Source organism: Heliangelus exortis, chromosome 27, assembly GCF_036169615.1.
Source record: "Heliangelus exortis chromosome 27, bHelExo1.hap1, whole genome shotgun sequence".
NCBI classification, from domain to species: Eukaryota; Metazoa; Chordata; class Aves; order Apodiformes; family Trochilidae; genus Heliangelus; species Heliangelus exortis.
This window is the reverse complement of record NC_092448.1, coordinates 485483-512481: the sequence shown is the minus strand read 5'-3', so window position 1 is coordinate 512481 and position 26999 is coordinate 485483. Positions and strand designations below refer to the sequence as shown.

The 26999-nt window shown below is 42.9% G+C and overlaps 1 protein-coding gene, 1 long non-coding RNA gene and 1 gene segment (V, D, J or C); 2 read left to right on the top strand and 1 right to left on the bottom strand.

The window, feature by feature from the left end:
- Positions 1-26999, top strand: part of LOC139787951 (uncharacterized) — a 540427-nt gene that overhangs the window by 170391 nt on the left and 343037 nt on the right. The window lies entirely within an intron of this gene.
- On the top strand, positions 15-1787 carry LOC139787956 (dolichyl-diphosphooligosaccharide--protein glycosyltransferase subunit DAD1-like). The gene is given in 5 exon segments (XM_071727382.1): positions 15-482; positions 485-625; positions 1666-1699; positions 1701-1753; positions 1756-1787. Coding segments are annotated over 5 exon segments (456 nt in total). The 5' UTR covers positions 15-286.
- On the bottom strand, positions 7430-25306 carry LOC139787953 (M1-specific T cell receptor alpha chain-like). The segment is given in 5 exon segments: positions 7430-7655; positions 8111-8216; positions 9359-9406; positions 9859-10122; positions 24812-25306. Coding segments are annotated over 5 exon segments (546 nt in total).

Genomic DNA, 26999 nt, shown 5'->3' with positions numbered 1-26999 from the left:
TCCTCACGGGGGAACACGGGACTGCCGCGGGCAGGGCCGGAACGGAGCCGCTGTCCCCCACAGCAGCGCTCCCGTGGAGGGGACACCGGGGGTCAGGACCCCCACAGCCTCTGCGGGGCGAGAGCTGCCCCGGGGGGCGAGGAGCGGAGCTGTGGAGGCTCACGGCTGAGGCTCTCTGAAATCTGCCTAGCAACAAGCACCGCTGAGCTCTTATTGGCTCTTGGAAAGCCCGCGGCGCGTGTGCTGTCTAAAGAGGCGAGCTGACTCCCCCTTGGCACTCGTGCCCATGCGCATGCGTGCAGCGCCGCCGCTCACTTCCGCCCCCGCGCGCCTTGGTGCCCCGGAAGTGCTTCTCCCGCCACTTCCGGCCACCTCAGCCCACCGGCAGCCGCAGATGTCGGGCACGACGGGAGGAGGGGCCGCGGGCTCGGTGGGTTCTGTCGTGCGGCGCTTTCTGGCCGAGTACGGCAGCGGCACCCCAGGCCTGGGATGCTGGACGTCTACCTGCTGTACGTGATGCTCACCGGGGCACTCCAGTTTGGATACTGCCTCGGCGTTGGCACCTTCCCCTTCAACTCCTTCCTCAGCGGCTTCATCTCCGCCGTCGGCAGCTTCATCCTCGGCGGTCAGTTCCCGGACGTGCCCTCACCGGTCTTCCCAGAATCCCCTCCGCCTCCGGGCACTCTCCATAGCAGAGCCGGAGCAGCGCCCGCAGGCTCCCGGCCATCAGATGCACCAGAAATACGTGAGGTTCCTGTAGAAACCTCGGCGTTCCCATAGTAGCCACAGGCATTCCCCCAAAGCCCCAGGGAGTCAGCCACGGCCACACAGCTCCTCATGGGAGCCTTCAGCACCTCCCCTCACCCCTTTCCCTGAAGCACCCGGTTCTGCTCCAGAAACCCCCCCATTCCTGCCCAGCCTGTCCCCAGCAGAGTGCTCGACAGCATCTGTTACCTGCGGGGGTCTGTGCATATCCACCCCAGAGCCCAGCTCCTTATCAAGCCCTGGAACAGGCTGCCCAGGAAAGTCACCTTCCCTAGAGGTATTCAGAAGATGTGGTGCTGGTTCGGAAGGACGTGGTTTAGTGGTGCACTTGGTAGTGCTGGGTTAAGTTGTTGATCTTAGAGGTCTTTTCCAACAAAAATGATTCTTTGATTCCACAATCAGCCCTAGGGTGTCCTTGCTACTCCCTAGCAGTCAAGGTCCCTTCTTGTTTTGGTGTCCTTTGCAACCATCCCGTGGTGAAATCCACCCTCCAGCAATGACTTCTTCAGGGTGGTGTTCCCCCATAATAACCCCCAAAACCACCTTAGAATCATTTAGTTTGGAAAAGATCCTTAAGATCATCTGTGCATCCTTCCCCAGCACACCATATAGAGAAGATAATAGCACTGCCATTTCTGTGTGAATCCCATCCTGTTATAATCCTGTTCCCCTCAGGACTCACTTGGCCACCCAGATGGTGTAGGGCTGTGAGAGAGCTGATTGCATAAAAGCCCTGAGCAGATTTCCTGCCAGTGTCCTGCTTATGGCAAAGATGGAGTTACCTTTTCTTTTGGTCCTCTGGTAGAACAGTGACATGGGGTAGACTGCCTCAGGAAGGCTGTGCTTTCTACCATGACTTCCTTCTGTAATTCCCTAATCTTCTTCTCCTCTGCCGAGCAGTTTGCCTCCGGATCCAGATCAACCCCCGGAACAAAACAGTTCCAGGGCATTTCACCAGAGTGAGCGTTTGCTGATTTCCTCTTTGCCAACACCATCTTGTTGTCATCAATTTTGTTGGCTGAGCTGGAGAATAGATGATGAGGTACTGATCCATGAGACACAAAAGCAGCAGCCACAGCTGACACCGCTTCAGGACTTCTGTGGAGCTGGGAGAGAACCAGAGAGCAAGTGAATCCAGGAGTCCTAGCTCCCAGCTTCCTCTTGGCCAAGTCCTCTGAAGCTGTTGTCTCCTAGGTTGATGCAGGGGTTGCATCTGTGGCTTTCTGGTTTTGTGCTTGTGTTTTTTTACTTTTATCGTTTTAAAGGCAGTTTAACTGGGAGTGTTATAGAAAAATGCTTGCATTTCCCTCTTATAAACTGGGATTTGAGAGCTGAAACTCTTGGACTCTGGATGTCATGGTATGGCTGATGTCCAAGTCTGTGAGTATCTGATCAGATGAGAGGAGGGATTTTGAGACAGGTGTTGCTTGGTGCTGGAAAGTGGAGAGCATGCCCTGTTGTTAGGGTAGCAACCTTTGGAGCTTTTTGAATATTTTCTCTCCCTCTGCTGAAACATTGCTCACGTTGCCTTCCTCTCTTTTCAGATCTTTAATTGCTCCTAAGCCTGGCACTGGGAAGTGCTGTTCTCCATCAGACTCTTACCTACTTCCTTGGAGAAGGAAGGGGAAACAGGGTTCAAGATTTTTCCACACAGACTGTCCTATGGAGGGGTCTGCTGCCTCATTACAGTCATTGTAATCTGCCCTTTAAAATATTGCAGTATTGGTGACAAATACTGACTTTCTTCTGACACCCAAGTTCCCTCTAGTATATAACTCTCTTTTTAACCCTCTCCCTCCCTTCCTACCCAGCAGTATTTTTTTCTGTGCCCCACTTTCAGAGGGAAGCAGGAAATGGGTCCTCATGGAAACTGAGTTGTCATCTACACTTCTGATCTCCCTGTTTCCTGCCCCTTTATATTATGGAAAGTACATTGTCAATTTGCCCTCAGGCTTTAAAGCTGTGGAAAATTAGTGTTAGGCTGTGGTTAGCTGTAATGAATGGAAGTGGAGGGTGTCCTCCAGCACACCCCAGGTGCCCCATCCTCCCACAGAGCCTCCCATATCCCTCAAAGCCATGTGGGCCACTGTTGGATGTCCCAGCTGAACTTAAACACCCACTGGGGCCTGGTGGTGATAGAGGTGCACTACCACAGTGTTTGCTTTTCTTCACTCTGATGTGCTGATGGATGTGGGGATGTTGGAAGGGGCTGCCAAGCTGCATCAGTGCCTCAAAGAATTGCACTTGAGCTGCTGTGGGCCCGTGGAGGCCACCTCTCAGGCATCCTCACTGAAATCCCATTTCTCTTTTAACACATTTTGAAAGGGTTAAACTCAATCCTGAGAGTACATCCTTCTGATCCTGCTTCACACTTGGCTGGTTTGCTCTGCAGCTGCAACACTGGAGTGGTGGAATGTGCATTGAGGCAAAATGCTCAGGAGATGAAAGCATAAGGAGGGCTGAGAGCTTCAGCCTCAGTGTGGCATGTGGCTCCTGTTTACCACCTTTTTCCTATTAGCATTTCCAGCCATGCTGCAGCTATTAAATCCCTAAAAGTGTGAAACCAGAGGCTTCTAACTCTTACCTAATCTGGACTGAGGAGTGAGGTAGGAGGGAGCAGGATCTTTACTCTCAGAGGACACTCTCTGGGTCAGTTCTAGGAGCAGAGAATTGGTGCCAACTCTGACACTGCCCCAGCCCCAAGTGTTAAAGCTGTTCTGTTAACAGTGGAACTGCTTTGTGCTGATAGGGAGCAGGCAGAGGACTCCGTGCAGGGATTGGGAATGAGCCCTCGAGCTTGCCCATAAGAAGGGAGCCAGGCTCAGGGCACCCATAGCCGGCATTTTCTCAGGGGGAGCAAATCAGGACCTCCGCTTTGCTACTGCAGCTGCTGCTGTTTGCGAGCTGCGAGTGCCTCTCTGTGGCTCTGTATGACTTTTGCCTCCTCACTCTTCTGTTCTGGGGAGAAAACCGAGGGCTGGGACCCTCCTGTGGCCACTTCTGGGAACAGCACCGGAGCCTGTGGAAAAGGAAAAACCATGGGGTTTCTGTGGGGCTTCTTTTTCACTCTGATTTTTACCAGCTTGCGCTGTCTCTAATTGTCGTAAACTCAGAATTAAGTTCTTCTGCAACACCTGATTGAGCATCCACAATTCATAGGATCATAAAATCACAGGATATGCTGAGTTGGAAGGGACCCATCAGGATCATCAAGTCCAAATCTAACTCAAGAATCACACCGTGGGCCTGAAAGCATCAACCAAATGCTTCTTGAACTGAAGTAGTGGCCGCTTCTCTGAGGAGCTTGCTTCAGTGCTTGACCAAAAAACCTTTTCCTGGTACCTGACCTAAACCTTCCCTGATTCAGCTTTCTACCATTTTCTGAGTCCTGTCTTTGCTTACAGAAGTGAAGAAATCAGAACCTGCCCCATCTCTTTGCCTTATGAGGAAACCACAGACTGCAGTGAGGTCACCCCCAGCCTCCTTTTCTCCAGACTGAACAATCCAAGTGACCTCAGCTGCTTAAGTCATCCCTTCCAGACACTTCATCATCCTTGTGGCTCTGCTTTGGATGCTCCCCAATAGGTTGATGTCTTTTTGATATTACAGTGCCCCAAACTGCACGCAGTTCTCAAAGTGAGGCTGCATCACTGCAGAGCAGAATGGGACAATTACCTCCCTTGACTTTCTGGCAGTGCTGTGTTTGATGCACCCCAGGACATGATTGGCTCTCCTGGGGAAGTAGATATCTTCGAGTCTGTAGATATCTTCAAGCTCTCCTACTTGTAAAAACCATGCTTCTGTCCCTGAAGAGGGCAGACAGAGGGCAAGCAGAGTACAGTTCGTATAAAGGGCAATTTTAATGAGAAAGAACAAATGCCCAGCAGGGTGTTTTCTTCAAGAAAAAAAACAACCTAGAAATGCAAATTTGAATTAATCTCCTACCCACAGTTAGGTATTAGAAGGTGGGATCTAGGACAGGGGAGAGGGTTCTGGAGATAGACCATGGCAACATTTCCTTCCCTGCCATATATGACTCTCTGGCCTGCCCCTTCTCTACCTCCCTGCCTCCCTTTGGGGTCAGGAAGAGTAAAAGGAATTTTCGGCTTGGATTCACTGCTTGTATAATAGCGTTCAGAGACCTATCAGCAGATTCAGAAATCTTGCACATTCCTAAGATCTCTCCCTGCTACCCATCACATAATGTATTTTCTCCTTTCCCCTGCCTATTCTATACATAGCTCAATCTTTTCTGCTGGACCCAAAACAACTGCCCCAGACCCAAACCAGACTGCGGCAAGGGCACAGGATGGGAGGGTGCCTTGACTTCATTCACCTTTGGCTTGTGGTCTAACGTCTGCTTGGTTTTTTCCACACACTTCTCCCCACCACGTGTCATACCAGCCCTGCTCCCCACCTGCAGGATGTGCTCCCTTTTCCAGAGGAAGTGGTTTCTGCGGCAGCATCAAACGGTGACCCAGATCTTGACTGTGGTGTCATGTAACTGGTGGTGCCCTCTTCCTGTCCCACCTGGGCCCCCCACTCCTTCCGCATCCTGGCCTACTGTTTTATTTCCTGCCTTTACTTTGCACTGTGTTTTGTTTTTTTTTTTAATTTCTCAAAATAAATAAAGTGCAAAGTGATGGTGGGGGGTGGGAGGCGTGCAGTGTGGTGGTGGGAGCTGTCAGTGTCTTTGAACTAGACCCACAAGTTCAGTGTTTTGTAGATCATGTGCTAAGAAACACTTGAGTCAAAATATTTAACTTTAATTTTACACTTATCCTATCACTAGGCAAATCTTATAGCTGGGGTTGTTTAACCTGGAAGAGAAAAAGACAGATGTGGAAACAAGAGCATGCTGTCTGTCTTCCTTGGCCATCCTGTTAAGGGTGGATTTGAAGTACAACTCAGAATATTTAAGGTGGATGCTAGTTTTTCAGTGTGGTGCTAAAGGTAAATGAGTGTGGAAACCTTCCTTGCACATACCTGAAGATTTCTGAAATGAGGGTAATCAGTTGGAAAGCTGTGAAATATGATAACTTGCTTTGTAATTAATATATGGTTTAGGGAACTTCATTAAGCTGTTTCCCAGTGACATGGCAAACTTCGTAATGAGCAAAATACAAGATCCAGACCTACCTGGAATCTAGTACTTAAAGAGCTGTGGGCTTTCTGTGGCTGGGGGTAAATGGGTGACTATTCTGTCAATGGAGAGACAAGAGAATGAGTCCCTCTACATCTGTACTATAAAATAATCAGAGCAATAGACACAGAAAGTTGGAAGTGGAAGGGTCCTTCCTTGGCAGGAAGGGTCAGTAACTCTGTCACAGGGTGTCAGGTCAGGGGGACACACCTTACAGGAAACCAGGAGACAGTTGTGTTGCTGCTTAGCTTTGTGTAGTCCAATCCTGCAGCAGGGATGATGGCATGGTGTCAACAGGGGATCCCTGTCCCACACAAAGCACAAGGGCTTTTGGCTAAAAATGAGACGTTCCAAAATCAGAGTTCTCTGCACTGGATGTGAACCCAGCAGGGTGAGACCTATCCCATGAGAGGGAATAACTCCCACCAGTCTGGTGAGACTTTCCCGTTCATTCTGTTTGGACATTGCTGTGGGGTACAACTGAAAAAGAGCAAGGAGGCTGTGAAGGGACTCCAGTGCAAGTCCTGTGAGGAAGGGCTGAGGGAGCTCGGGGTGTTCAGGCTGGAGAAGAGGAGGCTCAGGCCTCATCACTCTCTACAACTGCCTGGAAGGAGGTTGGAGCCAGGGGGGAGTCGGGCTCTACTCACAGGCACCTCTCAGTAAGACAAGAGGGCATGGACTTAAGCTCTGTTAGGGGAGGTTTAGGTTGGATATTAGGAAGAAATTCTTTCCAGAGAGCATGATCAGGCATTGGAATGGGCTGCCCAGGGAGGTGCTGGATTCTTCGTCTCTGGAGATTTTTAAGAAGAGACTGAATGTGGCAATCAGTGCCATGGGCTGGGAACCACGGGGGTAATGGATCAAGGGTTGGACTTGATGATCTCAGAGGTCCTTTCCAACCCAGATTATGCTATGATTCTATGATTCTAAAGTTCAGGCTTTGCAGGGCAGGTGTGTTTCCTTCAGGGCAACCTTGTTTTTTCTACCTCCAAAAGAATCTCTGGTGCTTATAAGCAGATGGAGAAATCGATGTCACAAAAAGAGAAAATTTCCTTTCCAGTGACAGACTAACCCTGGAGACAGAATTAAATTCAGAATTTAAATTCAGAAAATGTCAAGGACAAGTAGACTTTAAAAAATACTAAAAACCATTATTTTCTTCTGTGATAATGAAGTGAGTATTTCTCTGAATTTGGGACATCTGGGTGACCTAGCAGAAAATCTTTTAGCAAAAAAAAAGATACATTGCTCTTATCTAGCAAAAGATAGCAGGACAGGGTGCATAGCACCTTGAATAGGACTCCCTTTGCTTTTCAGAGTGTTTCATTTGGAACTGAAATAGTGTCTACAGGGGTGCACTCTACATACTGGAAGCTATCAAAATATAAAAAATTCACATTCAAATGGTATTTAGCTTGTATTTTTCAGCAACAGTACCTCAAGCAGAAATTGTGTGCCATTTTAATTCAAGTAGTAGCGATGTTTGGCAATTTATAGTTATAGCAAACTATGCTTCATGCAAAAATGGCATTGTCATGCTAAGCAAATCAGGCATGTGGGGAAGCAGAATGCTGGGAATTTTAAGCTTTTTTTTTTTTTTGTAGCTTTTAGACTACTGTGATCACAGCAAGTGATATCCCTTGCAAAAGAAATGCCCGGGTTCCTTCTTGCACATGATGCTCTGGTGAGGATTCCTCAGTAGATTTTTTCAGTATTTCAGAATGACACCATCTGGTTATTTTCATTCCTGTAATAAAAATAAAGATATATGTTTGGGATACAGGATTAGCTACACAGCTGTAGATCTGAAGTGTCTAGGCAAGAGAAAGGAGAAAGAATCTGAGCCAAAACTGATACATTAGGTCTGAGGTCTTAAAGTCAATAGGCATCAGGTTTTCCTGGGAGACTGGTTAGGGGATGGATGAAGGCAGACAGGGGAAGAGATAGCTGTAGAAAATGAAGGGAGAGGTATATAGAAACAAGACAAAGTTAAATTTACTTGTGGGTAAGCAAAAATAAATAGGCTTGAAGGGTGGTCAAAAACAAAGATTATGGCCAAAGAAGTGGAGGGGTTGTACTGTTGGTAGACAAATGGTGTATGGAGAAGCTGCATAAACAGTTCTTACAGAGAAAAGGAACATTCATAGCTAATGATCTGATCCAGATATTTTTTGTCAGTTTTTACCACCCATGTATACTCACTTTTTTTTCCACATAAGCATAGTCATCAGCACATTAAAAATTATTCCTTTCATTAAAACTATTTTCAGGCCAAGCTGTGATAAAGACAGCATGTTCAGGTTTTCATCTGCAAAAGTAACAGAGAAGTCACAAGACGTTCCAAATGAGACATCCTCACATTCACACAGACTTAAAAGCACTTCTTCACGAAATTCTCCCACTTCGTGTGACTGAGTCAGCTGGTGGGATAGCTAAAAAGACAGTGAGCAGGACTGTCTCACTGAAAGACTGTAATTTCTTCCAGTTGGTGTTTCAAGTTGGGTTTTCATTTAATAACCACTTAATTATCCAATATGCAAATCTGCCATCATCTAGCTGTTTTTTTTTAATATACAGCGTATTGTGAACCCAGGGCACTGGAAGCTTCCCTCCTTCTTCTCCCTAATTTTTTTTAGGATGGACAGGGGGATGATAAGTTAAATTTTATTCAAAGAACACAAAGTCTACTTGGATTTTCTATTAGTTGTAAGTTACAAAGCCATTTTCATTTGAAAATACATTGATCTATATTAGGGAAGCAAGGAGCTGTCACCAAAAAGTCATTTTATGTTTATCATTGAAAACCTCGTTCTGAAATGAGTGATCAAGTCAGCCAAGCACAGTCAGGAGTATTTTTCTGTTACACAAAGCGGTGTTTTGGAAACATTCAGCTAGCTGCTTGGTGGTTTGGATTTTTTTTGTCAAGGCTGCAGTTTGCAAAAGTGCAGCTATTCTGCAGAGGCAGGCTCAGCTCCTTTGAGCAATTGCTTGGGCTTCAGCATTGCCTGGTATAACCCCACAACCATGAGCTGAAGCAAAGCTTGCTCAGAGGCACCAACTCTTTAGTGCAACCTCGCTTCTGCGTACCCATTGCAAAAATCACCTGCTTAGCATTTGGTTTATTGTTTGTGCACCCAAAAATAAAAACAACTCTTTTGAAGTCAGGGATGCAGACAGATGTCCAGTAAGGCTGACTCATTCCTTAAGTCATTATGTGACAGAAAGTGGTTGTTAGTCCTAGCAAGAGCATATAGGCACTGACTACACTGATCACATAAAATGACTAGCTCAGATCTGGAAGACTACGTAAAGCCTATGACTTCTAGCCCGTTGGACCCCTTTGGAAATTTCCAGTCTGGCCTTTTGCTCCAAGAGGAATTCTGCAAAAAGGCAACATTGGCAAAAAAACTTGAGAAGCCAAGCTTTATTTCTGAAGTGCTGTGCACATACCTGTCCTGAAGTGTAGAGCCACCCTAGTAACACAGACACTGCTTGTACCTGCAGATAGTAACAAGAAATTCATTTAATAGCAGAAATGTTCTTCTTCCAGAAGTTGATAAATATGTCTGTTTAGAGGTGATGGATTAAGTTTCTGTCCAGTAAACCCTCCCATACTCTTTTCTGCTGTTTTCAGGTCAGGCATAAAATAAGTAATAAAACTTTAGTGACCCATTGGACAAAGGAATTTCAGGCTTTTCATCCCACACAGTATGATTTTAAGATCTCTCTTTTGTGACCATACCAGTCTGTTAGACCCTTAATCTTGTTTGCACCAAGGATGGAGGGAGGCAAAGGAAAACATAGGCAACAAGACAACATTCCTCTGGAGTGTGGGAGCCTAATTCAGAAGTGCATGCAGGACTGGGAAGCGTGAACAAATGCTGCTCAAACTGATAGCACAGTGAACAGAGTATTTCCAGCCCTGTACATTCATCTAACAATGCCATTACCACTTTCAGGATCTTTGCCCTCCAGTTTTCCAAAGCCCTTATGGTTTGCTTCACACTGCATTTCATCTTTCTTGGCCCAGTAGGTTGCCAGGTAGCTTGCTTCACGCTTGTTCTCAGGTGTTTCCATCTCCACAATAGCAGTTGTCTGTTTATCAGTTGAGTTAAGAGTAAGGTCTTCAGGGGAGTAATCTGTGATAAGGCACATTTCCAACTCATCATCATCTTTAGAGGCCAACCTGTAGGCTGAAGGAGACGGAGTAATATCTGAAAATGGAGAAGAGACATCAGATGGGAGTACATTGTCGTAGTTCCTTCAGTCTTAACATTACAGACACTTAGGTATGGAGGCTTTTCCCTTATTCCAGTGGGAACTGTGTGCTAGGACATCTTCAAACAATCAAAGAATCCACAACAGAGATGCAGGACCTACATGTTGAGTCTTATATTAATTTATGTAGTGTGGGAGACACAATGAGGGGTTGGGCAGGATCCCCAGGGTATCTCAAATGATATGTGTTCCCCCATGTCCTAGATGTCCACATCTAACTTGGTCACTCCTCTTGTAACCCATTCAGCTCTACCCTGAAGCCTGGGCTGCATTGAGCAGTATGTGTGTCAGAAGGACAGTGGATAAACTATCAACTCTTAAGGGTGTCCACATTTATAAGCTTATGAATTTTCCTGTGGAGGAAAGCTTGAAAAGGCACTGAACAGTAGGAACACATGGTTACATTTAGGGGAAGAATGATGAAACAAGTGTTTCATTATTTTCCACCACCTGACAGGGCAGTGTGAGATTTTTTGACTGAATTTTGCTCTGCAGAGTAGGGGTTTGGTGAACTAAAGTCTAAAGATCCAAGACACCTGGGGTTTATTTCTGTTTTCTTGATTAAAATTTCGCTAGAAAGTCAGTTAGACTCAGATTTTCCACACATATCAAAAAGCTGTGATTGGATTTTTTTTTGCACACTTAGTTTTGTAAACATACTCTAAGCAAACATTTCACGTTGTTCAGGTCTTTTAGTCTGAATCTTTGAGAAGGTGCTTTCCTAAATCTTTTTTTCATGTGTAATAACATATTACAGGCATTGCTGTATTCTAACTAAGAATAAATGAAATATAATTAAAAACATACTGTATCAAAGATGAGATTTGGAGCTCTCAGCAAAACTCTGCCTGAATTTTTTGGTTTTGGGATTGACTATCATGGGTTTAAACTGGCGCTTCAGTGGACATTTATAAACTGACAAAGTGTAATCGTGTCGGGTTGAGAGTTTAGATTCATACTTGCTTTATCCTTGTTCACACACCACACTGGTAAATATTGTAGAAATATTAAAGACATCTTAGCTCCCAAATGAAGTTTTAATTTCTTCATGCAGGGGCAGATAAGACCAAATTTTGGCTTTTAGAAACCATCTCAAAATCCTGTTTGAGTCCTGGCCCTAGTTCTATCACCAATGGTTTTCATCTGTTCCATTGCCTGTTGTCTGCACCTTATAGAAATAGCCACGCTTCTTTATTAGTATGAATTCAGAAAGAAACTTAACTCACAAAGCCATTCATTCTCTGGCCAGTCTCCTGAATTGCAGTACATTTGTCCCAGCTTTGTCTTGGCTTTGAAAAATTTGATGGGACTTTCTCTTTCCCAGCTATGCAGAATATGGTTCAATGTATGACTCCCCAAGCCCCACTTCTCACTTCCCATACTCCTTGTTACTGTTTTGGAAATAGATTTCAGTGATCATTTGTTAGGGAGACGAATGCAGGAGCAGATAAAAAGCTTGAGTTTAGATCCCTGTATAAAATACAGATGAACCAGGGTACAGCCTTGTCATGGAGTACATAGATATAAAAATGTAATTGTTCAAGCTGTTCTGCTTCTCTCATAATGAGTACTACACTTTCTGAAGGGCTTCATATCTCTGTCTCTCAAAATTAGTGTGGTTTTCTACCTTTCAATCTTTGCAATGCTTTTATCTTGAGCAGTTAAAAAAAACAAATTGGGGTTGTTTGTTGTTTGTTTGTTCTTCAGGAAGCTTCAGCAGCATGTGTTTTGTGAAATATTAATTTTTTATTCTTGCTCAGAGTAGCTCCTGGCTTTGTTCTGGTACTGTGTGTTTTCCAGGTAGGTTCCTTTAAATATCTATACACTGTTTCACAGGTCTGCACATAACAGTCTTGGTAAATATCAGCTATTATAACCACAGCACTGTGACTGATATTTCCTGCTACTCTGTCTTAACATGTTGGCGGATGTGTTGCAGATGTTGTATTGATATTTATGACCTATATTTGCAGGAAGGATTGAGAAGTAAAGCATGGTATTCTGAGCTGCCTAATTTCATCTTTACTGAAAGATATCTTCCAGGTGGTAGAACAGGAGCTGTTTGAATTCCATTCCTGAGGAGCCTACAGAGAAAGCCAACTCCAGAGGCTGATTTCAGGGTTGGAGCAGCAGAAGCCTGTTCCAACATCAAACTGAGATCTAAGCCCTTTTTTTTCTTCTTTTTTTTTCCCCCCAAACATAAAAATCATGAACCAGTTTAACATATAGCTTGTACTATACAGAGGCTTATCAGCATTCCCTCCAAAGCAAATTCTCTGAATCTCTGGTCAGACTGGAAATGGTATGATAGAGGTCTTCGGTCCTCTTAGAATTCAATGTGAGACAAGATATTCCACAGCTAGAGTCAACCTGGAGCTATCCCCCAGCCCACAGAAGTTATCTATCCCCTCACACACCCTTACAGGCTAATCTTGACCCCAGAGCAGCACCTCCTGTGACTTAACAAGCACTTTAATGTTGTTTTCTGGAGGTTCCAAAAGGTCTACCAAAGATCCCTGTGAAATCTGCCAGCCCTGCATGGATGCTAGGATGTCTACAGCAACGCTGGATGGCCACATTTAATATCTGAACCCTACTCTAGAATTCCAATACTTGTGTCTGGAAGCATGCAGATAAAAAAAGCCAGGTCCTAGTCCAGCATCAGCCAAGTCATCCAAAGTAAAAGGATGATTCTGTGCAGAGATTCAATATTTGCAAATACCAAAGTGTTGCTTCACTTATAGGGATCAGATATAATTCTGGTCTCCATCCCAAAAATGTGTTTGTCATTGCCCCTGTAATTACACTTGGGGCAGTCAAACCACCAAAACCATCCAAGATCTTTCTCACAAATCTTTAAAGAGGAACATTTCTAGCTGAGCCAAAAACTGAAGAGGAATTAATACAGGAAAATACCCAGTGTTTGAGGAGAAGTAAAGGGTTCACTGGACTAAATAGTTCTCAAGTACTGAACCAGAATAAATGCTTATACCATATGCTCACATTAAGGAGAAGCTGAAACGAAGTTTCTTTAAATTTCATGTTGGGAAACAATACCCTAATGTGTTCTTACATTGATTTTTTTCATACATCACCTAAATAAAGAAGAGATTTGCTATGAACTCTGCTGCTCCTTTCAACAGTGTTAGGGCAAGATTTTTTGGGATAAAAAGAGCAATTCTACTTATCTTTTCAAATTAAATTCAAATCTTTAAATTCAAAACAAATTCAATCTTTAAACTTCACAGGTGAATGAGATTGCTTCATGCATCTGTGTAACAATTGTCTGGAAACAAAAAAGACTTGAAGTGACTGCTCATCAACCTCTGTCAGTTTCACAAAATACTTTTGCATGCTTATACTTCCAAAATCGGAGTGGGTTTTAGTTTCCAGAAACACCTTTCAATATTACACGCCAGATATTTATTTTCTCAGAAAGAGTTCATAGAATCAAAGAATGGTTTGAATTTGAAAGCACTTTTAAATATCATCTATTCAAGTAATTTCAAATCCAAAAAAGGAAACTTTCTGAATTAGAGATTAGCTACTCCTGTGGTGCCAGCCAAAAAGCTCCCATTTGTTTAATGAGTAAGAAAAACCATCAAGACACCACATTCAAAAGAATTAATGTAAAATTCCTTTCTAAGACTACATGGAAGAAGGAATTTTTTAAGTTGAAATAAAATATAGGAGAACTTTTGACCTTACATTTGTGGATTTTCCTCAGATGTAGATGTCTATTTCACACCAAAATTTTATCTTTTCCTGATTGGTCTGTTTAATGGGTATATGTAATTAGATAACATATTTGAGATCATAGATAGCATTTCCAAAAATGACTCTCCTAGCTGTGGTTTGCCACACAGCTCATTTTGAATGATTGCAAATACCATGGTATAAGTCACCTGGGAAATTTCTCCCCAATGCAGTGTGAAACTGTGAAGTTCAGCATGAAACAGAGATACCTTTCATTTTATTTTATTTTTTTTCCTCTCAATCTAAGGGAAAAATGCAGACTCTGGTGTCTGCAAAATAAAGCTAGCTCTGCCAAGGCTAATATTTTGCTACTTATAATTACTGCGCAAACGCTATTACTGCCTGACAGGACTCAGAAATTAATGTTAACGATAGGCCCAAATATATTTCCGATGCTATCTCATTTCCTGCTATTTCCAGTCTCCCTGTTGCATCTTCACAAGCACCTTGTTGAGAAATACTCCTGGGTTCATTTTCTCTCAGTCTTCACTTGTCCCTCCACTATCCATCTAGAGTCTATATTAATTCTCAATAGACCTATTCAGAAACACTAACCGGTGGACATTGTCCCCACCTTCATACCTTCATAGCTTGTCCTTCTTGAAATCCCTGGGTTGACTTTAAATCTAGAACCTCGTCCAAACACAGATTTGTATCTTTAAGTTTCCTACTCAACAAGAAGCCTTTGCAATTAATTCCTTCCTACCAGCCACAAATTCCAATGGTTACTCATCCAAAATATGTGGGAAAGCTGTCTACCAGAGGATGACACACAAAGATACTGGAAATTTTCTTCCGTCTATTCAGGTTTCTAAAGCATTTTGAAGTATAACTGAGAAAAGGAAAGAGGCTGACCATGCATCACAACAAGTTTTGTTCCCCTTCCAAATACACGTTTCTAGTTCCTGACTACTCACACTGTAACAACAGTTCCTACAAATGTGGAAAGGGATTTTAAAGCAAAAATAATATGACATATTCTCTTAGACTAAGAAGTTAGAGAATCCAGTCTCTAAGCCATTAGTCAGAATAACATTCAGATATTGTATATTTATTGTTTTAAGGATGCAAAAATTAAATCAGGAAACCTGAGTAGCCAGAAGCTATGTAAAACTGCTAAACTTATGTAGCATTTGCTTGCAGCACTCTATGTATGACTACCCCATGCCATGACAATGAAACTGTGTGAGCATTAGATTCTTCTTCGGCTCTTCTTTTCTGCAGTGGGTCACTGCACCATAGCCAGACACCTGGATTTCAATACAACATCTCTATTCGAACTAGTTTTTGTCAAGGGAAACTGGAAAGAAGCTGGAACATGCTTCCATGAAGATCCCTAATCCATCTACCCAATCAGTAACTTATTTGACAGTCCTGGTGTTAATATGAAATAGAAAGCTCAGACTTACTTGGAATAACAAGAAGTTGGGTCCCAGTTCCAAATGTGAATTTCACATATCCCTGATTGGCACACTGGTGTCAACCTCTATAAAAATGTAGACAGTTCTTCCCAGCTGATACTGAAAATGAGGTCAATAGACATTCCAGAGCAGGGAATAACTTAAGGGAGCACTGGTGAAACTCATAGTTTAAGTTACCATCAAAGTACCAAAGAAATCTTCTAGAAAATTATCAGGACCAAAGTTAGGGAGATCGAATAATAATGACAATAAAAAGTCCCAGATCTTGGAGCTTCGCAGGGATTTGAGAAGGCCATCTGAGCCTTCTAATTCTATTGCTTCAAGATAAACACACACTTGTTTAATCAGATTCGTGACAGCAGAAGTTAGCATTAATGCTCACAGCCTTGTAGCTGTGACAGCTCAGCAAATCCTGATTCAAGTCCCAGTCACAAACACAATCCACTTGCAATATTTGTGGATAGCACAGTATGTGTACATCAGACAAACCAGCAAAAGACAGTCCAATTCCCATTCCAGCACTAATATTGAAAATCTTGAGAGTATACTGTTCCTTGGTGGGATTCTGCTACAAGCAAAGAACAGATAAAATTATGATAATCACCTTAAATGGATACTTTATGGCCATTCTTGTGTTTCAATACAGAATCACAGAATCATTCTAGTTGAAAAAGACCTCTAAGGTCATCAAGTCTATCCAATACATTTTAATTTGATTTATATCATCCATGACTTTGCTTGAAGCCAACGGAAGTGGCATGGATTGCCATTAGAAGAGAACAAATCCATATGACCTACTTCATAGAAGACCAAAACCAGACTTTGTCTTATTTTGTCACTGAAATTATTCAATTGGTTGAAGAACACTGAGAGCATATGTCTGTCTGCACCTGCCTCAAGACTGCTTGGATGGTGGCCATGGAATAAATTCCACCACTTAGGATGAGACTCCAGGCTACTATATCTTTGAAAGCTTGCATTTCCCAGATCTTGCTGTGTATCAGCAACAATCTAGCAAATTAGGCAAAAAAATCAAGGTAAATGTACCTGGGGAGACCAGAAGTACTGTCCCAGATCCAAATGTGAATTTGTAACTGCTTCCATAGTCACACAATAGTGCAGCCTTCTACAATATTCAGAGTGGTATTGAATGGAACCTTCAACAGCTAAATACTTCACCAAAATAAATCCTCTTTATATTTGAACACATCATATAGCTTTTCTTCTGTCTAATTTGTTTTCACATGGTGTTTTACATCTTTCCAGTTCTCAGATATCTATTTCTTAATATTCCCCTCCATCATATTTACCTCATTTCTTCCAGAAAGCCACCTGCATCACAAGTTCTATTTTTCATCTCATTCCTCATTTATTTAGTCTGCCAGTCAGATTCCTCTGTCAGAAATTAGTTTATTTGCTGTTACTTCACAGCTGACCTTGTGATCATTGGCATTGTACACACCTCACCATCTAATTCCCTTTGACTTCCCACCTGAATTAGTCAAGAGTAATTGCAGAGCATGGTTCCCATTTAGCTTTTAAGCACACATTCTCTGTGGCAAGGACACCATTGCTTATTCTACCATCCAACTCTGAGGTTTCAGTATACATTTGGAAAGCTCTTAGGAATGTATCTGAAGGAAATGTTTATTTCACTATATAGGCTGAGGAGATGCCCCATAATGTTTGTTAGATTATTGCAGTGAGAATCTTGTATTGCCATAGTCTCAAGTCTCAAGTCAGCATATATGCATGCCAGGGCACCATTTTGCAAAGCTCCATTGCTCATTCTCATTCATAAAATCATTAAGGTTGATTCATTCACTACAGTCTCATTATTACTACAAGGAAGAGCCACAAAGCAATTCCCTTTCCATTTCCATCCTTGACACATCCAAACCTGAACCATCACTAAAGACCATTAGGTTTTTCTCACATCTCTCCTCTTGTATTTCACTCACTTGTGTACACTTTTCCCTTGCTTCCTTTCCCCAGGATGGACACTTTTCTGGTGCCCTTTACTTAGAACGTGTAACACTACTGTCCTGGGAAGACTAAAGCCATCCCAAATTGCTTCACAGAGCCACTACACTGTTATTTTTGAAGCCAAAGAACAGGGATTTCAATGTTGAGTTGACCTTGACCCAGAGAAGAGACAGCTCACCTGGAACAATGAGAAGTTTGGTTTCATTCCCCCATGTGAGTTTTTCCTGCCTGCCCATCCCGCACGGTGGGAGAGGTCTTTACAAAATGGGCCTCTTCACTCAGCTTCCTGAGTGGGTGTTGGAGGCTTTGGACACATTCAGTCATGGATCTGCCTCTGCTAGAGGTGATAAATACTCAAACGATTACAGTCACCTCAGGTATAGGAATATGGGGAGAACCTACTCTTTACTAAGCAGGGAACACCTTATGATCCCTGCCCCAAAACCTTGTTGTACAGGAATGGAAGAAAGAGATAGGAATAACAACATGAAACCACTCTAGGGGCAGAGTAACCAAAGAAGTCCATTTTCCTATTTGTCCATATTTCCATCTGCAGGTGGGTTCTTTTTACAAAGCAAGATATATTACAGCTTTTTTTTTTTTTTTTTTTTTTTTTTTGACAAGTTACAGCATGGCCTTAGGGCACAATTGCTGGGTAAGAGTGCAATACTCTTTTCACTGTCCAAATCTTATCCAACTGTAAGCAATATCATAAGGATCCACAGCATGAGATCTGAACCTTGCCTGTTAGCTGTATGTCCTAAGGTAAGGAACAGAACTCAACCCCCTTTAGCTCTCTCCTGTGGCCCTCCACAGCCATATACAATCACTGTCTTGGCCAATCTGTCCATCTGTCAGGAACCACAAATCTATTCATGCTTGCTGATGGAATATCAGCATCGTGGAGCACTTTATCCTCAGCACATTTCTCTAAGCAGTAAAAATTGTGCACCCGTATGCACCTTAAAATAGCATGCATATTCTTCTCCCCCTCTTTTCTGCATATGTAACAGGCACATCACCAGGGCTCTCTGGGGGACACTCAAGGATTATTGAAAATAAGTATTGTTCTTCCCACATTTACCATGAAGCAGATACAAGTGTGTCTGACAGGGTGCTACATTGGGCACTCCAGGACTTTAAACAAAGAACACACAAGAAAATTGCACACACATGATGGACTGAAAGTCTGGTTCATGAGCCAAAGGTCAGCTTGTCATAGCCAAAACCCCACAGTATTTTCTTCCATAAAAAGAATCCCATGAAGCTACTTCAGAAGCAGCACCTCTTCCCGAGCCTTTGCCCAGCCATGGCAAGGCTGGAAGGAGCAGCAGAAGAGGGACAGTGCTTCCCACTGCTATTTGGCAGGATCAGCATTGGTCCTATTGGTCAAAAACCCATTTACAGGGCCTGCTGCTTCTCCTGAGCCCAAGTCAATCTTGGAGGAAAGCAGGCAGCATGTGGACCCCACAGCTGACAAAGTACAGCCCCAGGAAAAGGGATGCCAAAAAGCCCACTGCCCATTTTGCTAGGAATGGGTCTGATCTGATCAGCCAAATTTGGATGCTCATGGAGCTGGCAAGGCAGGACTGAGATAACAAAACACAAGGAATACCTACAGCTGGGCAGCAGTTGTACTCACTGGGCTTCACAACCAGGCGTGTCCCTGTCCCCAGTGTCAGTTTGTAGTTCCCTGTATTCACACAGTACTTCACAGCCCAGCAAAAACCATCAGCTCTCATGCCAGTTACTCTACAACTAATCTTCAGGACACCTGCTCCTTCCCATCAACATCAGGAATTTGAAAGCAGGAATCACTGTAACCTTGATACGAAATCTCTCGACAAACACATCTGAAGGAGGGATGACAACTGAGATTCTGCCACAAATAAATGCATTATTGATTTACCCTTCAGAACACATGGCTGTACTGAACAGAGCCATCCACAGCCCAGCCCAGATTCTCACAGGTACCAGTGTCCATGGTACTAAATGTCTATGTCTGAGCAGAAGGCCTCAGGAGCCAGATGTGCTTATGTGAAAGGCAGAGAGCAGGAGCAAGCAGAAGGAGCCTTGTTGAACCAAGGTCTCTGCTGCTGTTACATAAAGCAAAGAACATTTTATATACCAAGCGGAAACTATCCCTACCCTTGTATTCTGTAGTGCATTTTGTCCTTCAGGCTCATTCATGACTCTCTTCCACAAAAGACAGGGTTGTGTACTTATGTAGCAGCCCTAACAACCTTGTTCCTGTCCCAGAGACAACTTTCTCTCCAGCATCATACTCTCTGCTCCAGGGGAGCAAACTCTCTCAAAATATCACTGAGCACATCTGCAGTTTTCCTCTCCACAACTCCTGAGACTCATCCACTGAAAGGGAGGAAAGACTCCCTCCAATCTCTGGCCATTTGGTCTCTGTTTAAATGTATTTTGCCCCTGAAACACTCTTACTTGGACCCTGAACCCTAATCATGAGGTCTCATTTGCCTGCAGCTTTGTCCTACACCAGTACCACGATCATATCTCAGAAAAAGAGCACTTGTGCAATCAAAGAGCCAAATCATCTAGAGACTGAGGATACCAGTTGGCTGAAGGACTTGAACAGTAGCTTTCTTTAGGTGCCTCACAAGGTCCTGAAATATTATGGTGGAGCTGAGCACCTCAGCCATTTCCACACCTTTCAGTATTCTCAGAAATGTTATCCCATAGAGCTGAGTGCCCAGCTCAGTACTGCAGGTGTTGACCAGCAATCACACTTAGCCAGAATATCCCATGCTGCTCAGAAGGTCTCACAGTTAAAATGATGCCCCTGCCAAACATCACTTTTCCCCCCCAGCATTCTCACTGGGGTCTACTGGGTGGCCCCTCCTCCCTTCTGCATTAATTCACTAGACTCTGGAGTGGTAGTCACCATACCTCATCCTGGAGGGTGAAAGAGCAGTACTGATAAGGGTTTTAACCAGAGTGATGGGCAGCAGTGGCTGAAGCAAGGTCTACAGCAGTAGCACCTAGGATTCTAAGGAAGACACACTGTCTCCAAAAAATTGGAGTGCTTTTGAACCATTGGAAAATTATGTTTCAATTATGTAGTCATCTAAACCAGCTTCCAAAGATACTTAAGATGAGACAGAAGCAGGCTGGTAAACTGATCTGAAATATAATTGCTTGCAGCACATGTCCCCATCTAAGTATAGAGTGAAGGCACAACCCCTCATTTAGATTAACCTACACTCTGTAAAATACTTTAAAGGAAGTCAAAGCAATGGAACATGACTAAGGCAAGACCTTGGGTCTTTTGGAGAATTTCATCATTCAATGGAATGGAACTCTCCTGATGGTTTGCTCCGTATGCATTAAATGAAATAGCACCTATCTTCTCATTCCAATATGTTATATGATTCAGATACAAGTACTTCTAAAGGGTGGCCCAGTGGACACTCAAAGGTTTTTGACAGAGGACACAAAAGAAAAGTGCACACTCACATGGTTGGATGGACAGTCTGGTCCCTGAGCCAAAGGTCACCTTGCCATAGCCATACCCAGAATCACACAATATTTCCTCCCATAACAAAAACCCCAACAAGCCACATTAGAAACAACACCTCTCCCCAAGACTTTGCCAAGCCAGGCCAAACCTAGAAGAACACAAATCCTCTTTGTCTTTCTGCAGTGCCACCAACCTGCTGATAGGGATTTTCAGAGCATTTTGTGCCTTTCCCAAAGGTGAGTTTTGTGCTACTCTGTCCATAGTTCACCCAACATCCCATGGCTTGAGGACTTCACAACTACAAACAGCAGAGAGGAGCTGTGAAGGCATATGGAGCCTTCAGGAGAGGTGGTACTGGTGGCTTCCAAGTGACTACCTGTGGACAGGCCAGGTGCTGCTTTAGGGCACACTGAAGTTCATCTGCCTTTTCTCAACACACCCCAGTCCCATCTTGGTACTGAACCCATGAAAATGACCTGTGGGTCTCAAAGGCTGCTGGAAGACGATTGGTCAGTGACCATCGCATGGTGCACAGATGGTGACCATCCTCAATGAAGGACAAGAATTGAAAGACAGGAATAACTGGACCATTGTCATGGAGGTATCTGGAAGAAGAAGAGGGATTCCTGGGTTTCACTTTTCAGTTCCCAACTAAATATAAAGGAAGATGTGAAGAAAGCTTCCAGTTCCAGATCCAGAGCAATTGGCTCGCTACAGGCTAGAACTGGCAGATCAGCTTCCTTTCCAAAGAGACTTTCTCTGCATCATATGCATTCTGACAAATTTCATTACAAAAATGTCCTTGCAGCCTTGCAAATGACCTTGTACAAAAAGTTATGGAAAAGCTCTCTGATGCAAGAAGCTCATCAACAGTGCTGCTACCCACAACAAATCTGTTCCTGAAATAATGTTCCCGATAAACTTACTCTTCCAAGTGGGACTTCAGTGCACATCTACTGTCTTAGAGACTCCCCTTGTGGGTTACACACTTTGCCTTGAATTGAAAGCCTGACCATGTTCTCCTTCCCATCTCTACCATGAACCAGATACTAGTATGTCTGTCAGGGCACTACACTGGACACTCGAGAACTTTAAACAAAGGATGAACATGAGAACTGCACACTCACTTGACTGGACAGACAATCTGGTTCCTGAGCCAAAGGTCACCTTGTTGTAGCCAGAATCATAAACCCACAGCATTTCCTTCCATAACAAAAAGCCCAGCAAGCCACTTCAGGAGCAACACCTCTCCCCAAGCCTTTGCCCAGCCATGGCAAGGCTGTGAAAAATCAAAGTCCTCTGTGTCTTCTAGCTGAGGCTCTGACTTCTCTTTTTGGTCAGGTTTGTTTGTTTTGTTTTTTCCTAAAAAGTGGGAAAAATGCAAGGGTGAGGGGTCAGGGGAAAATGGAGAAGCAAGAGAAGAAAACATACTTGGCAAAACATGTAGCTTTGTCCCTGGTCCAAACTGGAGTTTTCCTAAGTTGTTGTTCACACAATGCTACATGCCCTAGCAAGAACTCCCTCTTCTCTTTCACCCCCTCTTGCCTCTTTTTTGAGACAAAATACATGAGCCTCTTGGGAAATGCAATACCAAGGGGAGGGAAAGGTAAAAATTCAGGAATGACTTTCTTAGGCTTCTGGGAGAAAACACTAATGGACACTGGGACTTCTCAGGACAAAGTGTCAAAATGTCTTGGTTTGTTATACTAAAGAAAAAAGCACAAGCCCCCCCATTTAATATCAGAAATCAGTCCATGGATTCACAGAAGGCTGCATCTGACCTAGCAAATGGAAAAATAAACCAAACAAAATTCCCATAACCAAAGCACAAAAAGAAATGACAATTCAGTTTGCTCTCAGACCCAAGGACAATGTAGGATTAAATTTCTGAGGAAACAGAGTTAACATCTACACCACAGATGAAATATTAATAGCTCCTTCAGCCTCCTTTCAGTGGAGGAAGAAAATTATTTTTCACAGTCTTCAAAGAGTGTCCTACTTCTTGCTAGTTTTTCTTCTTTAAAAGTAAAAAATCTCCAAAATCATCTGCAATTCTGGCTGAAAATTTACCTCATATTCAATGAATGAAGTAATTTTACTGGAGGTTTCTTAGGCATGAGTATACATGTTCATTTCTCAAAGGAGAAAAGAATGATTTTTTTGTCAAGTTGCATTGTGATTCTGCAAATCCAAGCAGGAATGGGAAATTCCCTCCTTCTTTATAGCTTCTTTTCACATGAAGGAAAGAAATAGGCTACAGACCATGTCTCCTATTCTACAATATCCAGCAGGTCTTATAGTAACCAGGAGATTACTTGTTAATACTTTTGGGAAACAACCTGCTTCTGAACTGCACTTCATAACTCTCCTAGCCAATGTTTACCTTGTGTTCTTTTTTCCACCAAATCACCTAATCTCCCAAATCTCAGAAATCTTACTTGGTTTTATCACAAGCCTGGTTCCTTGTCCAAATGTAAGTAGGTAAGTATTCATAGACACTGTGTTGTTTCCTATAACAAAAACCTTTTTGCCCTTCCTACACAACCCAGTCCACCTGAATAATTTTCCTCAAGGAAATCCTTCATTTCCTCCACACACACTTCCACTGTATTACATTGTATTGCCAGCTCTATTGCTTATTCTCTTTCATAAAATCATAGAATCATTAAGGTTGATTCACTCACTACAGCCTCATAACACCACAAGGAAGAGCCACAAAGCAATTCCCTTTCCATTTCCATCCTCAACACATCCAAACCTGAACCACTCACTAAAGACCATTAGGTTTTTCTCACATCTCTCCTCTTGTATTTCACTCACTTGTGTACACTTTTCCTTTGCTTCCTTTCCCCAGGATGGAGACTTTTCTGGTGCCCCTTACTTAAATAGAATGTGTAATGCTACTGTCCAGGGAAGACAAAAGCCATCCTAAATTGCTCCACAGAGCTCCACTGCTATTTTTGAAACCAGAGAATTTCTCTGTTGACTCAACCTTGACTCAGAGAAGAGACATCTCACCTGGAGCAATGAGCAGTTTGGTTCCAGTCCCCCATGTAAGTTTTCCCCATCCTCCACTGTTAGCACAGTGGGAGAGGTCTTTACAAAATGGGCCTCTTCACTCAGCCACCTGAGTCTTCAAAAAGACTTTCTTGCCCTTCATCAGAACACATGGCTGTGCTGAACAGAGCCATCCACAGCCCAGCCCAGATTCTCACAGGTACCAGTGTCCATGGAACTAAATGTGTGTGCCTGAACAGAAGGCCTCAGGATCCAGGTGTGCTTATGTGAAAGGCAGAGAGCAGGAGCAAGAAGAAGGAGCCTTGTTGAACCAAGGTCACTGCTGCTGCCAGCTAAAGCAAAGCCCCATGGATTGAACTGGTCTCCCTGCCCCTCAGGTCAGGTTGGTAATGATCACACAACTGTTCCGGCAAATAGTGCTGTAAAAGGCTTAAAACTTACTGGGATTTATCCTTAGCTGAGTTCCATGTCCAAAAGTGAGTTGGTAGCCATAATTAGTCACACAGTGCTTGCCTTTGCAACAAAAACCGTCTTAGACACTGTTGCCCTGAACTAGCTCTTTTCTTCAAAAGCTGTGGTTCCCTGTCTAGGCATTTTTTTTAGAAAGTTGTAGGTGGTCATCCTTTTCAGCTCTGACAGAGATGACCCCTGAATACATCGGTATCTCACGAAGAGAAAAGAGGCAGAATTAAGATCACAACTCCTGTCTCAGCCCTAAAATTTGTTCCTAAAAGCAGAAATCTTGTCCAGGCTTAAAGCATCCTGGAGCACCAGATTGAGAATGTTTCCCTAAGCAACAGAAATTTCTATGTAAAACACGTTAGGTGTAAGAGCATCTGGCAAGAGCATGGATTTTCTCCTTTCCTTATGAAAGGTGTCAGTTATATAAAAATAACATCTACAGACTGTTCCAGAGGACTTTTTATGAAAGACATACAGCAAAAAGGTCACACTCACATGGCTGGACAGACAATCTGGTTCCTGTGTCAAAGGTCACTTTCCCATAGCTGCTGCCATAGTCACACAGTATTTTCTTCCATAACAAAAAGCCCATGAAGCCATTTCAGAAGCAGCACCTCTCCCCAAGCATTTCCCTAACCATGTCAAGGCTTCGAGTGGTAGCAAATGGGTGATCATTTTGGACCCAGATGATATGTTCCCTTAATTCAAAGTCCATCCCTAATTCCTAGTAATAACATATGTGACCATATCTGATATGGTCACACATAAATGACCAAACACCAGTCAAGCTGCTGCTCTGAACCTCCCAATGAAAAGTCTTGAGGGAATCAGAAAGCATGGCAGATGTGTTGGACTTGTGTGGTGTAACAGTGATTCTCATTCTGGAGCCAAATATTTGTTTTAAGATTTAACTATTTCTTTTAGAATTCTTCGAAACTTGATTTCATAATTTGTTTTGTGCCTGTTCCAAAGATGACTTCCCAGAAAGACTCAGTTGTCTGCAGTAATAAGCCTCTATACAAAAATTGTAAAGAAATCTCACCATTAAAAGCCAGAACACTCAGGTATATTGAAGCAGTTTGAAATTTCCACCATTTCTTTAAAGAATTAATATAGCTGTTTCTAAAGTTTTTCATGGTCTAAAGAAGGAAATAAGATATATCTGTCAGCTAGTCAGTCTCAGAAGATAAGCAAGGGACCAGAGCTGTAAGAAAAAGAATTCAAGAAAAAAAAAAAAAGTAGGAAACTCCCAGAGAAAACCAAACTAAGATCCTAATTTTTCTTTTTTATTCAGTGAGAAATGAACTCAGTAAGTGATCCAAACCTAAGTCCCAGAAGTCAGTTTCACCTAACTGTTAGAACAAGAAAAATTATTAATGAGCACTGATTTCAAATATATTCACCTGTAGGGTTCCTCCTGACTAACGTAGTGCTTGCACAACAAAAAGGTTATTCACTGATTTTAACAGAACAATAGCAATTCCTGATCTGTTCCACTTACATCAAGATGAAGATAATTTTTTAGAATGTGCTCTTCTTCCCTATGCCCCCTTTCCTAGATATTTTAAAGAAGCTCTTCCCTCTGTCTTTTAAAAAATATCTGACAAAAGACCTAAAGAACTCTGTCTTTCCTAACCGTATCGGTGAAGAGATACTTACTGGGCTTTATCAGCAGCCTGGTGCCTCTTCCCAAGATGAGTCTGGTTGCACTTCCTGAATACACACTAACAAAATCTCCCTTACAAAAAAGCCTACACTCTTCTGTACATTGCAGGTTCCACAGCAGGAGACTGAAGTCATTGAAATAAAACTGTATGAGCAAAATGCTTGTTAGATATCCTCACAAAATGAAGGCTCTGGGGTACCTCTTCTGTGTCTCCTATGAGGTTTCACAGGTTTGATGTCAATACATTTTGTAGGTGATGAAAATGTAAGTGCCCCAAACATGGGATGCTTTGGCATAGTTAGGAATAAACTACAACCCTCTCTACAGAAGTAATTTTAAATCATATTAATCATATTAAATGACTGGGTTTTTTTTAATAAGGCAGAGACTTTCTGCATCTGAATGGTCATCATCTTCTGTCTGTTTCTTGGTGATGTAATTCCACACGTGGATAGACCTTGAGGTATTCATTAAAAGGGATAAATATGTAAAGCACAAGGGAAATACATTCTTTTATACTATCTGTAATGGCTCTTTCTACCAAGGAAAAGAAAGCTCAAGTAGCTCAAGAAACGAGACAATTCTGTATTTTGGGGAAAGATTTGTCACGTGTTTCTGGCGCTCTGTGATGATTTACACTGTTCTCATTTTGCTGGGAATCTCATTCTTTCTTCTTTTCTGTGAGAAAAACTTTCCACTGAAATTCCTGTAAGAAGGACTCCCCTCACATTACAGCTTGTCTCCCTAAGCTATTACTATCAGACCTTACTAAAAAATCCAGACTTGTTATTGCTATTTTCTTTACATTACATGTTCCAGCCACTCTTTGATTTCAACCCTAGAAGCAGTAGAAGTGGAAGGAAATTCCTTTCCCAGTATACTCCTAATCCAAATACTTGTGAAGATACTTTTGTCCAGATCATTCACTTACTTGGTCTAATGGTGAGCCTTGTTCCTTTGCCAAACTGCAATTTGTTGTAAGTTCCTGAATTCACACATCATTTAATTCCTTTGCAA